Source organism: Sphaerodactylus townsendi, linkage group LG02, assembly GCF_021028975.2.
Source record: "Sphaerodactylus townsendi isolate TG3544 linkage group LG02, MPM_Stown_v2.3, whole genome shotgun sequence".
Classification (NCBI taxonomy): domain Eukaryota; kingdom Metazoa; phylum Chordata; class Lepidosauria; order Squamata; family Sphaerodactylidae; genus Sphaerodactylus; species Sphaerodactylus townsendi.
This window is the reverse complement of record NC_059426.1, coordinates 71,827,441-71,841,173: the sequence shown is the minus strand read 5'-3', so window position 1 is coordinate 71,841,173 and position 13,733 is coordinate 71,827,441. Positions and strand designations below refer to the sequence as shown.

The 13,733-nt window shown below is 43.1% G+C and overlaps 1 protein-coding gene across 1 annotated transcript; it reads right to left on the bottom strand.

The window, feature by feature from the left end:
• Nucleotides 1-937: 937 nt before the first annotated feature.
• Nucleotides 938-7,761, bottom strand: NDUFV1 (NADH:ubiquinone oxidoreductase core subunit V1). Its single transcript, XM_048483565.1, has 10 exons — nucleotides 7,583-7,761; nucleotides 7,137-7,219; nucleotides 6,565-6,735; nucleotides 5,254-5,437; nucleotides 4,244-4,433; nucleotides 3,665-3,877; nucleotides 3,352-3,518; nucleotides 3,196-3,277; nucleotides 1,385-1,530; nucleotides 938-1,223 (listed from the first exon to the last, which is right to left on the bottom strand). Exons 1-10 carry the CDS (start codon nucleotides 7,661-7,663, stop codon nucleotides 1,140-1,142), a joined length of 1,401 nt encoding a protein of 466 aa, XP_048339522.1. The 5' UTR covers nucleotides 7,664-7,761; the 3' UTR covers nucleotides 938-1,139.
• Between the last annotated feature and the right edge of the window lie 5,972 nt (nucleotides 7,762-13,733).

Sequence of the window (13,733 nt, the reverse complement as noted above, 5' to 3'; positions counted from 1 at the left end):
CTCGATCCGGAGATTGAAACTGGTCCAACATGCAGCGGCGCGCCTGCTCACAGGCAGCGCCAGTTGGGACCATATTCAGCCTGTGCTGCGCCGACTACATTGGCTCCCAGTAGAGTTCCGGATCGTTTTCAAGGTGTTGGTGTTGACCTTTAAGGCCTTACGCGGCCTGGGACCCTCGTATCTTCGAGACCGCGATCACCCCATATGTTCCCACACGGTCTCTTCGTTCGGTAGAGGCCAATCTACTGGTGGTCCCCGGCCCCTCGGGATGACGCGGCTGGCCTCCACACGGGCCAGGGCCTTTACAGCCCTGGCCCCGGCCTGGTGGAACGCTCTCCCACCAGCTGTTCGGCCCCTGCGGGACCTTGGTGAGTTCCGCAGGGCCTGCAAGACGGAGCTGTTCCGCCGGGCCTTTGGAGAGTCCAGCCGCTGATGGTGCCCCCTTCCGCTGGCCCCCTTCCGCTCGCCCCTTTCGCTGGCCCTTCCGCCGGCCTCTACATCTGGGCCTATAACATCTATCTAGACCTACCGTTCTCCCTGGGGGTGGAAGAATTTAATATTAGGCACCGGGCGCCACCTACACCTATATTTATTTTACATTTAAATGCTAATGTTTAGCTAGTTTTCGCTGCTTTTATAAGTTTTAGCCTATTTATGATGTTTTAAAATTGTATTTATTATCTGCTGTACACCGCCCAGAGCCCCTCGGGGATGGGGCGGTCTAGAAGCCCAAAGTATAAATAAATAAAATAAATAAATAAAGCAAAATAAGCCCCAGAAACGTGAATCCTGCTCTTAAAGGGAAGACTTAAAAAAACTTAAGAAATACAGGCACAACTTTCCTTTCCCATTCTGCAAGGAAAATAATTGCAATTATGTACATGTATCTAGTCTATTTCTTTGCTTTCTCTTCAGTCAAAAATAAACAACCACCAAAATCAGTCACAAACATTTAATAGGTTATCTGGTTTGTTAAGAGAGCAAGAGGAACTGAGGTAGGTTACAACCTACACTCATATGCCAAAAACCTGACAGATCAAGTAAATGTACTGTTCCAAATGCACAAGCCAAAAAACAGATCACACTGCTCTCAAGAGATCCCACCCAAAGTTCAAAGGTGAGGTGGATGTTTCAGTTGTTCATCCTGACGCCTGCTGCACCTTCAGTTCATGATACTGTCTCATCCGTTCTTCAAGCTCTGGCCGGAAGTGACGAATCAGTCCCTGTAGGAAGAAACAACCACATGGAGTTACAAGGACATGACTCCCCCTGTGATCTTGCCTATTTTCATTTCTAGGCCTTCTACTGCAAAGTTACAAGGTACTGAAGATTCTTCAACCTGTTCTTCTTAACCTAAGTAAGGAGAGGAAGCCCAGGACATTACCTGTACAGGCCAAGCAGCCCCATCTCCCAGGGCACAGATGGTATGGCCCTCAATCTGCTTGCTAATCTCCCATAGCGCATCAATCTCTGCCACTTGTGCATTGCCTCTCACAAACCGCCACATCACTTTGTTCATCCAGTCCACACCTGTAGGAAGTAAGTAAAAAAGTGAAATAAAGGCCAGAGTTTATGAAAAGATTGGTTGTAATTGAAGAAGGAGCAGAGGGAAGAGGCACAGGTCATACACTAAGACACAGCATTGCACAAGACAAAAAGGAGCATCAAATAAACTCTGCACGCTGAGTCTGGAAGTCTGTTGCTGAGCTCAACCCATGCAAGTTACAAGGCCCTGGTTTATATACTGCCTGTGTTCAGTAAATGTCACAGCAGTTTATGAACTACATTACAGAGTAAAATATAATCAAAATATAGATTATAGATTAAACACTTTCTAGATTAAATATCTTTTTTGTTTGGTAGGGCTTTAACACTGTTTGCCTGTTAGGAATTCGGCATTCATTTATGCTGTTTTAGCAGCATTTCTTCTCTGGGTACACACATGAAGCTACCATATGCTGAATCAGACCATCGGTCCATGGGGTGGGGGTGGGGGTGGGCTGTAGTTCAGTGGTAGAGCATCTGCTTGACACACAGAAGATTCTAATTCAATCCTTAGCATCTCCAGCAAGGATCAAGTTATAAGTCATGTGAAAGACCTCAGTCTGAGATCCTGGAAAGCCTTTGCCAGTCTGAGAAGACAGTACTGAACTTGATGGACCAATGATCTGTTACAGTATCATACATTCAAAGCCAGTACTGTCAACCCAGTCTAGCAGCTGTTCTCCAAAGACTCAAGTAGAGGTATTTTCCATCACCTGCTGCCTAGTCCTTTGACTGGAGATGCTGGGAGATTGAACCTGGGACCTTCAGCATGCAAAGAAGGGGTTCTTCCACTGAGCCACAGTCCCTCCCTTAAAATTGGGATTGGTTTAACAGCCTGGAAACTACACATCACCCCGGTTTAACCTTAATTTCATGGATACATCCAGGCTAATACAACAGGATGCTGCAAAGGGAAGGAATAGGATCTACCACCTGAAAAAAAAATCCTGCTGTTGGACTAGTGATCCTCCATCAACTTTCTTCAGCTTTCAATAGAAGCCACACATACATTTTCAGGTATTTTTCTGAAACTCCAAAGGCTGGAGAAGAGTTCTTGTTTAAATTTCTAGATTCAGAAACAACAAAAAAGGCCTAAAGCTCCTCAGTTATTTCTGTGAGGTACCAGCAAGTGCACAGTCTATCCCACGCTTTGTCACACTCATGGCTCCTAGGTTATCAAGCTTATGGTTAGCATGCTACCTGTGGACTGAACATATAAGAGACAGAAAGAAGTCTGTTCTCATAGGTAACACACTCAAGAACTGACTACTCTTTGGACAAGAGCTTTTCTGAAGGCATCCTTTCTTCATAACATTCCTCCTTTCCCCACCTTTCTGTTGAGCGTATGAATCAGGTATTTCATATCTGATGAAATATGATATGCGTCATGCGTCAAATGTATGTGATATGTGACACACATATGTATCTGATGAAAATAAGCTCTGATTCATTAAAGCTTATGCAGAAATAACTTATGTTAGTCAGCACCACTGGAATTCTGGGTCATAAAAATACGAAGTCACTCATGTTAAGAAATGCTGCGAGGGACGAAATGAAGCCTGTCCACTGGAGACACAGGCAAGTGAGGTTCAAGTTCCTTCCCAACTATGAAAGAATATTTCTGCAGTAGCCTTAGACCTTCACACTCACCTTCCCGGCATGGAGTACACTGACCACAGCTCTCGTGCTTGTAGAATTCAATGAGGCGGGCAATAGCTCGAACTATGTCTGTCTGAGGAAGAAAGAGAAGGTGAAGATCCACAAAAAAGGTGAAAAGAACAGGAAGGGCTGAGGGACTATCCTTACCGATTTGTCCATGACAATGAGAGCTGCTGTGCCGAGGCCAGTCTGTGCCTGTATGAGCCCGTCAAAGTCCATTGGAACTGTCTCACACACAGACTTGGGGATGAGGGGAGTGGATGAGCCTCCAGGAATCACAGCGAGCAGGTTATCCCAGCCACCTCTCACACCCCCTGGTTCGAAGAAAGCTCAGAGGGTTACGTGTCTCAGAGCACAACAGAAACCAACAATAGGTGCAAGGTTTCTCTTACAGACACAAACGTTTGAAAGGAACAGAAGGCATCTCTCCTTATGATGGGTAATGGCTGCCAGCTCTCACCTGCATGTCGCTCAATCAGATCACGCATTGGTATTGACATCTCCTCTTCCACAGTACAGGGTGTGTTGACATGGCCTGAGATATTGAAGAGCTTGGTTCCAGAATTGCGCTCACGCCCAAAGCTAGCAAACCAAATACCTCCTCGACGGCAGATAGTGGGGGCTACAGCAACTGTCTCAACATTTGCCACTGTTGTTGGGCAACCAAATACTCCTAAAGGCATAAAGAAAATTAAAGGCTAGCTTTAACAACCTTGTTAAGCCAGCTCCTGGATAAATACACTGGGAAAGGGAAGACAGGAAGGATGATTTACAACAGTTAATATAGGTTATTTGGGATGAAACTTAAGATACCAAGAGCAACAATTACGTTACTGAAAGGAAATTTGTTTAACTGGATGGAGGCCTTGTTCAGTTATGAGTAGGAGTACTAAGGCCAGAGCTTTTCCAGGTACACAAAGGATAAAGACAAAGCTGGGGTTATGTTAACTGGGATGGAGATTTGGGGGCAAGGTTGAAAACAGGGAAAGAAACCAGCCCCATACTGCCTATCACAGAAGAAATATTTAAGAGGGCATACCCACGTCAGCTGGGAAAGGTGGCTTGAGGCGTGGCTTGCCCTGCTTGCCCTCAAGTGATTCAATAAGTGCCGTCTCCTCGCCGCAAATATAGGCACCAGCCCCTCTTGCCACAAAGACATCAAAGTCATATCCTGATCCACAAGCATTCTTGCCCACCAGTCCTGCCTCGTAGGCCTCCTTGATCGCCACCTAAAGAGACAAGCAAGGAGTACAGCTGAGACTGAAGCCCCTTTCAAACTGTCTTTATAATCTGTTTCAGTAGCTTTTGTTTCATTTCAGACCGAACTGTTTTGGCTCCCAGCTGCTAATGGACTTTTAAAAATCCTTTCTTACAAAGTCACTTGCATCCTGTTGGCAAAGCAGGGCTGAGCCAACTGTAAAAACAATGGTTTTTTTTCATTTTCAGGTGGTCTTTGCACTTTTGAAGAACTGTAATGTGGTGTATGAAATGTCTGGGGGTCTTCCAAAAGTGCTGCTTTTCCTTACTGCCTTCTTTTTTGGTGGTCATTTGTCCTTTGGATTTAAAAAAAATGTTCTGTGATATAGCAGTAGACCAATATAGCAATTCAGTGCTATACTGCCAGCATTCAGATGCTTGTTAAATGCTGCTAATATAACACTGAATTATTATACTGGTCTAGTGCCATAGTACAAACGCTGGAATATTTTTAAAAAATTAAAATAACTCTCTACAAAAAAGGGTGGGGAAAAAAGCAGTGTGGTTTAAAATGGCCACAGAACTTCAGACATGGCACATAAACGGATTTAAATATACTGCATGAAACCATCATCTCAATGTCATATTGGGTCACCAACAGATAATTGGCTTAGAATAACGATATGAAAGGGGTCTCAGTCCTAATATTTCAGTGATTGGCTTCCCCACCACAGAAAATACAAGGAGTCGCTCAAGACAAAAAACAGCATCACAACACAAGAGTCATTTTCTCTTATAAGGAAGGATCTTAAGAACACATATGACTGTACAAGGAGAAGAGTGGCAGCTCACCTGCAAGTTTGAGGCTTCATTATAAAACTCTCCACGAATGTAGATGTAGGCAGCTCGTGCCCCCATAGCTCGTCCTGCCACAAGACAGCCCTCTACAAGCTTGTGAGGGTCATGGCGCATGATCTCCCTGTCTTTACAGGTTCCTGGCTCCCCCTCATCAGCATTCACTACTAAATATTTGGGCCTGAAACAGAGGAATAATTATATAACTCAACACTGTGTACATCACGAAGCCAATGGTCCATCCAGCTCAGAATTCTATCCTCAGATAATAGCCACAGAGTATTGATGTTTTAAAAAGTGTTTACAAAACTGTAAGCAATAGTCCTGTGGCGCAGAGTGGTAAACCTGCAGAATTGCAGTCAAAGCTCTCTTCATGATCTGAGTTTGATTCCAGTGGATGTCAGCTGAAGGTTGACTCAGCCTTCCATCATTCTGAGGTTGTTAAAATGAGTACCCAACTTGCTGTGTGTGTGTGTGCGTGCGTGCGTGCGTGCGTGCGTGCGTGCGTGCGTGCGTGCGTGCGTGCAGGTGACTGGGGAAGGCAATGGCAAACCATCCTATTGACACACAGTCTGCCTAATAAACATCACCGCATAAGTCAGTAATGACCTGCTGGCACAGAGGGACTCCCTTTACCTATTTAAGCAATAGGATGTATATCTGGCATCATTTACTGTGCAAACCTAAGGACTGCTATTCCAGCCTAAGTCCATTCATTTAAAATAGAGTAACTCTCTTTAGGGTTGCGCTAAATTTCTATTCCCTAACTCAGGAACACAACCACACTGTATCAAGCCTGCTATCTACTCTGTTTTTGACAAGTCAAGAGGACAGGAGGATACAGTTGCTTCATGAGTCAGCAAATCAAGACATTGGGGAGCAAATCAAGACTCTAAGGCCCCTTCCGCACATGCAGAATAATGCACTTTCAATCCACTTTCACAGTTGTTCACAAGTGGATTTTGCTATTCCGCACAGTAAAATCCAGCTTCAAAATGCATTGAAAGTGGATTGAAAGTGTGTGGATCCTGCATGTGCGGAAGGGACCTAACTTAGAAATGGACATTTCAACAAATAAAATGTGTTGTTTCAACAAAACAAATTCAGATAATGGAAGCTGAAACAGGAAACCGGGACTCCAGACTGTATTTCCCTATAGGAGCCTGAATAGATGTCCTTGTCTATGTAAACATGGTTTTGAAACCAAGAGTAGTAATCACCACACTGCCAAATAACTGCTTTATGACCAGGCACACACAGTGTAAAACATTAGGAATCTGAATGCAGTTTGTACCCAGTGTAACATACCTGCCATCTGGGGGCTTATTCATGAAGCTCCACTTAAGGCCAGTGGGGAAGCCAGCTCCACCCCGGCCTCTCAAACCAGAAATCTTAATCTCATTCAAGATCCAGTCAACACCCTTCAGCAGAATTTCTTTGGTTTTGTACCAGTCACCTCGGCTCAAAGCCCCTTTCAACCTGAAGGCAATAATATGATTATGTAACAATAATATGATTATGTAACAAGGACCATACAAATGAATTCCACTTTGTAAACAAACAGCTACATCATCAGACTTGGCATCTTACAAAACACGGATCATTTGATTTTTCTCTAGTAGATGTGTTTGAACAATAAATACATATGTATAGGAACAAAGCCTGACCTCTAGAAAGATGCCTAGTATACTAGCTACAAATGTTTGGAAACATTGAGCAGCCTATAAAAAAAACCCCTGATTTGTTTACTTAAACTGCTGGGACTTTTTAAATATGAATTCATTTTTAGCCATAATGGCTTTCCTCTGATAGGTTGTAAATATTGTTCATATAATCATCAGTTCCTTATGACTGCACAAAAACATATGTTCAGTTCTCACCTCCACTCATGGCGGCCATAAAGGTTTGTGAAAATGCGATCCTCATCCTTGAGTGGACCAAACTGGGTTTTCTTAGGGGGCGCCTATAGGACAAAAATAGTTTTAGTTTGAAAGTGGTACACTCTGCACACTCTACCATAACAGAGCACCCCAAAGCAGAATCACACTTTTCTAAGCCCACTGGCTTCAACACCCTTCGAAGGGTGGAACATCGCTTTGGACAGCACTGTGCAGCTCGATGGGGCCGCCCGTCCCAAATTTGCTGCGAAGAAAACGTCACCAGAAAATCAGGAAGGACAACTAAAAGTTGGCACGAAACTACTTTGGCATACAAAATAAAAGACGGGGTTCGCCTCGCCATCACCAACTCATCCACGGCGGCGAACTGTCCCTCTCCCCTCTATGCACTGAGGAAAAAAGAGCACCCAAGACTAGCAGGAACTCACCGACTCCGAAGCAGCCGCAGCAGAAAGGAAGCGAGCCGGAGCACAGCCTCCACGGAGGAAGAGAGGCCGGACGACCAGCATAGCACTCGAGGGAAAAAGGGGTCCCCCCAGCCGCACTCACCGACCCCCGTCACCTTCACCTGTTTTGCGCAGCGATTCTACGTCACTATTTCAGGCGACGCGTAGTGACGACACATATTGAACCTCTCTATGGGCCCCAACGAAGTCGCGTCTTCAGGAGTGGTGGATTGTGGGAATTGTAGTCCCTGTAGCTAGAGATCAGGCGGCATCGTTTCTGTATACATAAAAGCCTTTTTAGGCTGCCATCAACAAAGTAGCAAGGACGTAGGTAAGGGCGGGGGGGGGGGGTTTCTTGGTTTCAACCCTCACATTCATGTCCGAAGCGCCCCCCCCTTTGTGGGTTTTTAAAACATTTTTACTGGTTTTTCCGGTTTTTGGCCTGCAGGGGGCGCATTGTTTAGGCTAGCAGCACCAAACTTTCAGGGATTGTTTGGGGGACCCTCCTAATGATGCTACCCAGGTTTGGTAAGGTTTGGTTTAGGGGGTCCACAGTTATGGACTCCCCCCCCCCAGGCAGAGGCGTAGCTATGGAAAATGGAGCCCGGTGCAAAATTTGAATTTTGCACAACCATCCCCCCCAATGGGTGGCCACTGTGATGTTGGAATCTGCCCCAAACAACATCACTTTCAATGGTGTTTAAACTAGGAAGCCTAGATTCTCCTTTTAAATCCACCTTAAAGAGAGAATTTGGGGTCCGCAGTTAAAACAACATTGAAAGTGATGCTGTTTTGGGGTGGATTCTCCCCCACCCTGAAACAGCATCACTTTCAATGTTTAAACTGGGGACCTCAGATTCTCCCAATCCATGCTGAAGGGGGTGGATTTAAAAGGAGAATATGGGGAAATTGTGGGGGGGTGCCTGCTGTCAGGGGTGCAATTGTTAAGCTAGCAGCACCAAACTTTCAGGGTATCTTTAGGAGACTCTCCTGATGATACCACCCCGGTTTGGTGAAGTTTGGTTCGGGGGTCCAAAGTTATGCACCCTCAGATGTGTAGCCCCATCTTCTATTAGCTCCCATTGGAAACAATGGGGGATGGAGCACCCCCTTTGGGAGTCCATAGCTTTGGACCCCCTTGACAAAACTTCACAAAGCCTGGGTGGTATCAGTAAGAGATTCTCCTGATGATACCACCCAGTTTTGGTGAAGTTTGGTTCAGGGGGTCCAAAGTTATGGACCCTCAAAGGTGTAACCCCCATCTTCTATTAGCTCCCATTGGAAACAATGGGGGATGGGGGCACCCACTTGGGGAGTCCATAACTTTGGACCCCCTAAACCAAACCTCACCAAATCTCATCAGGAGAGTCTCCCAACAAATCCCTGAAATTTTGTGTTGCTAGCCTAAAAATGCGCAGCCTGCAGGCCAAAAACCGAAAAAACCCTACAAATATAAAAAAACAAACGGGGCGGAGCTTTGGACATGCAATGGGAGGGGGTTGAACCCGAGAAAACCCCCTCCCCCTCTTACCTACATCCTTGTACCAGACAAGGGCCACACAGTCCGGAAAACCCACAACAACCAGCTGAATCCTGCCATGAAAGCCTTCAACAATACATTACACCCATTTTAGCATTATATAGAATATACCCAGTTAATTACATTTATTAGCAACCTGTTCTTTTCGCTATGTATGTTCTGTCTGTTCCTACAACTGAATTCTTCATTCAATTTTGCAGGTCTTTCACTTACAAAAGAGCAAGAAATTATATCTCTGTTCAGCAGCTCTTCCTAGTGGACTTTCCATAAAAAGCAAAGTGATATGCAGGTTAGGCCAAAGATCTATTCCAGCAGAGAAGTAGTCATGTTACTGTTGCACCAAAAATAAATAAAAGTCTTGTGGACAGCAAATAAGTTTTTTATTCTAATACAAACCTTTGAAAACTAGAACCCTCTTTATCATATATAGACAGATCGTGCATTAGTATACTCACAAAGGTCTGAAAGAAAAAAAACTGTAAACAGCAGGATTTATGGTTCATAAAATGACTTTGTTGGCATGTAACACCACTGATGGATGACCAAGCAGATGAACTAAAAATGGCATAGCTGATGCTATTTGTTTATTAATAACACTGGGGCTTGTGTTCGTTGCTGAGTATAGTCCTTGGGATTGTGTCTTTGTTAGGTAGCTTGTGCAAGAAGCTGTTTTATGTCTGGGATATCTGTAAGCAAGAAAAAACCAACTACTCAAGGCCCTGAGGTAGAAATAATAGTGGTAGTTGCAATGGATGTTGAAACTGTGTATACCAATATGGTCTACCAGTCATCAGAAAGATCATCTTTCCACTTTCTCCTTACCCATAGTTACTTCAGATTTGGCAACAGTTTGTTCCTTCAGGTACAGCCATGGGCAGCCAAATGCCCCCCAAATATACAAGCATATTTATATTCATCTTACAGCAGTGCTTTTTCATCTTTTGCCCTTTAACATTTGCTCTGTTCTCCATATTTTTATCAATGGCATTTTCACCACCAGGACCCATGGGGAGGATTTCAAGAATTCCATCAGCCATTCCACAACATTCATCCATTCATTCTGAGCTTGAGTGAGGTCTGTTTTATGAACACCATTGTACAACTTCAGTATGGATACATAAGAATAGTACTTTCTGTTTGGACAATGAAATTTTAGTTTTCAGACTATTCCCATTGCCCCTTTATACTGCATTGTTCACTAGATGTATTACACTGAATGTACTTCAGCATTTCTCTAATTGTGAAATCTACATTATGTTCTATATTGTTTTATCGTACTTCAGTTTATATCTTCCAGTTTATCTAATTGTTTATTTTACATACTGTAGCATTTTTGTATTATCTTTTATAATTTTGTAATCTGCCTTGAGTCTCTATCAGACAGGCAGACAAGAAATGAAATAAAATAAACATAAATAAGCATGACATGGTGCCTAATAAAGGTTCCTGATTCTTTTTAAAAAATGACCTTATTCTCCCCCCGATTTGACTTCTATTCTTACCTGCTAGCTTCCAGTACTCATACTGATCATGCCACACAATTCATTGTTCACTGCCAAACTCTATTATATAACTGTATTTGTTCCAATTCTTTGGACAGGGACTGCCACTTAAAGGAATTATACCGGGCTTTCTGGGGATTACAAAACAGATCCAATGAAGTACAATAAGTTTGATGCAATCTCCTATAATATAACGAGAACATGGATTTCCTCACTACAGCATTATCTAGTTTAGCAAAAGTTATGAAGATTGTATTAATATCCTGAATGCCTCTGCTTTTGATTACTTTTGAATTTTACATAATTCCATCTCACCTGGTGCATCTTGTATTTCACGGCATTTTAACCTGCTGTTTAAGACATAATTTCTTTGTGTGTGTGAATTCACTGAATACACATTACATGCATCTGATGAAACGAGTGCTGGCACACCAAAGCTTGTCATGTGTGCAGATGCCACAAGAGTTCTCCTTATTTTATCAGAGTCCAGGATTTTATTTTATCAGAGTCCAGTATAGTCCAGGATTCTATTTTTAAGGATTTAGAGGATGTTTGTTGGAAATATTTCACATGTACATGAAAAACTGCAGTTGTTATCATGATGAACGTCTACTGTACAGGTATACTCACTAGGAACCTGAAATTGGCCACAACTTCCTACGCAAACAAAACACAATGGAAGAGATGGATTTGCCATAGCATGAAGCAACCAACAAAACCACAACTAACTAATTTTATGCCTGAGGCAAGAATATAAAATTGTGCCCCTTTTCTTAGCAGCTGTTTTTGCAAGAAGCTAAATACATAAATAACAAGAGTAATAACACAATTTTTATTTTAGTCATTTTATACTTTTTCTGTGCCCCTCCTCTTTGTGTGCTTGAGGCAAGTACTTCCCTTTGCATATCCCTTACAGTTCTGGCAACCCATCAGAAGGCCCGGGCAGGGCCTCTCATAGGTTCAGAGACACCTGGATCACTTCTAGCATTTAAGGCCACTGGCCATAACAACATTTAAAAATGACAGAATATGAAAACATTTTTAAAAACCCTGAGGCATAGGTTGCATAAATTTGAATACACTAGATGCCTAGGCCAAATGCCCTTCACACAAACACCAGCTGTGGCCCCCAGGGGAGTCTATAAACAGGGCATAACAACAATAATTTCCAGGTGTCTTTTGTCAGCAAAATCACCTCTGAGTATGGAGATTCAATTTCCCCTTCCCCAACCTCCCCTTATCAATGCGAAATGGCCATTAACCTCTTAACAAATGTGTTTAGTCCTTTTACACAACAGAACTAGAAACAATTTCCTGTGAATAAGCCCCACTAAATACAATTCAGTTGGTTTCTGAACAAATCTTTTTAGGATTACATGGTAAAAATATTTTTAGGTTGATAGTCATTGGTACAGCCTATGAAAATAAACCCTGTAAAATATATTGGTTTGAAATACTTGTTTAGCATGACCCCAATTTTATTCTCTGTCTTCTAGTATTTATTTTCTTAAGTGTTGCGCCTACTTTTCTCACGCACTCCATCCCCATCTCAAAAAAGCTGGGAACCATGGCCTGACTACTTTATTCTTTCTTCTCAAGGAAGATGCTGTGTCCTCCTCACTTTAGTCCCTCTCTTCAGTCCCTTTTCATCTTATCACCTAAGCAAGGAAGTGGTGACAGCATGATTGTCTGCTGCATGACAAGCCAGTAGATCTCTTTAATGAGATAAGGTAATGTTACACAGAAAGAATTGGAAGCCCAAAAGACCCACTATTTTCTTCTGTTCCAGAATACCATAACTTTTGTCAGTTTGCCTCATTTTGAAACAGCTGTTGAGCTGCTCTGCCAGGAGGAGGATTACACAGTTGATCTCGCTGATCCTGTTGATTCTTGGTTTGAGAACGATGATCCCATTACATTGAGTTTGTTGTAGGGGGCCTTGGCTAGCACAATGGCACGTAGCAAAGGAGGGAACCCATTTTGCCTAGTTCTTTAAACATGATCACCCCAGCATCTACCCCTTTCCCTCCCCCCCAAAACACATAAGCTAATGGCAAAAGTATTTGTGTTTGAGGAAAAAGAAAAAAGCAACCTCAATTTAACTCCAGTAGTTACAAGAGGACTCTCTTGGGTACCTGTACAAAATTCAACTGAGTCCTTTGAGGCCATTAGAACATCACAACGCACAACCATGAGCAGCCAAAATCATTTGGGAGCTCACTACAGCATTAACACTTCAGCACAGAACTAAAACAAGTGGCTGAGATCCCACATTTAAACTATACATTGGTCTTACCCTTTGTCAGCACAGGCCACAGAAAGTGTCTCACATGCATATAAATGTCAGCCCTAGCCAACCATGGATAGGATGCTAAGTGGGACCCTGGATCACAGCTAGTTTATTAGTTCCTCTTCTGTTACTGTCTCCCACTAGTACAGTGGTTCTCAACCTTCCTAATGCCGCGACCCTTTAATACAGTTCCTCATGTTGTGGTGACCCCCAACCATAAAATTATTTGTGTCTCATGTTGTGGTGACCCCCAACCATAAAATTATTTGTGTCTTGGTTCCTAAGACCATCGGAAATATGTGTTTTCCTATGGTCTTAGGCGACCCCTGTGAAAGGGTCATTCGATCCCCAAAGGGGTCGCAACCCACAGGTTGAGAACCGATGCACTAGTAGGTTTAAACTTGCTTCCCTCCTTACTACCTAATGTTTTGTTACTTTTATGTTTTTGTATGTATTATAGCTCTGGTTTTAATTGCTTTAATTATGTATTTTTGGTTTTTAATTTTAACATGCATTTCATAATTCGTCAGCCGCCCTGGTTGCCCTTATCAGGGCAGAAAAGCGAGGCAGACAATATTGCAAAATAAAAATAAATAAATAATAGATATGTCAGCACTTATGAGTTAGACGAGTTCCCCATCTTGCTCCCTAAACTGAGAGCAAGTAAAAGATTGCCTAGAGGAGCATCACCCGCAGCACTGCAAGCCAGAGGAAGTGTTCTATCAAAACAGTACACCTGTGAACAGACTGCTGGATTTGATGGGCCTTGGTACAACAAGGCAGTTTAATCTTCCTGTCCAC

Coding starts and splice junctions, on each gene's coding strand:
- NDUFV1 (XM_048483565.1), bottom strand. CDS start 7,663: ATGCTGGTCGTCCGGCCTCTCTTCCTCCGTGGAGGCTGTGCTCCGGCT. Junction 6,736..7,136: donor TATGGCCGCCATGAGTGGAG/GTGAGAACTGAA, acceptor TATTGCCTTCAG/GTTGAAAGGGGCTTTGAGCC. Junction 1,224..1,384: donor GGGCTGCTTGGCCTGTACAG/GTAATGTCCTGG, acceptor TTCTTCCTACAG/GGACTGATTCGTCACTTCCG.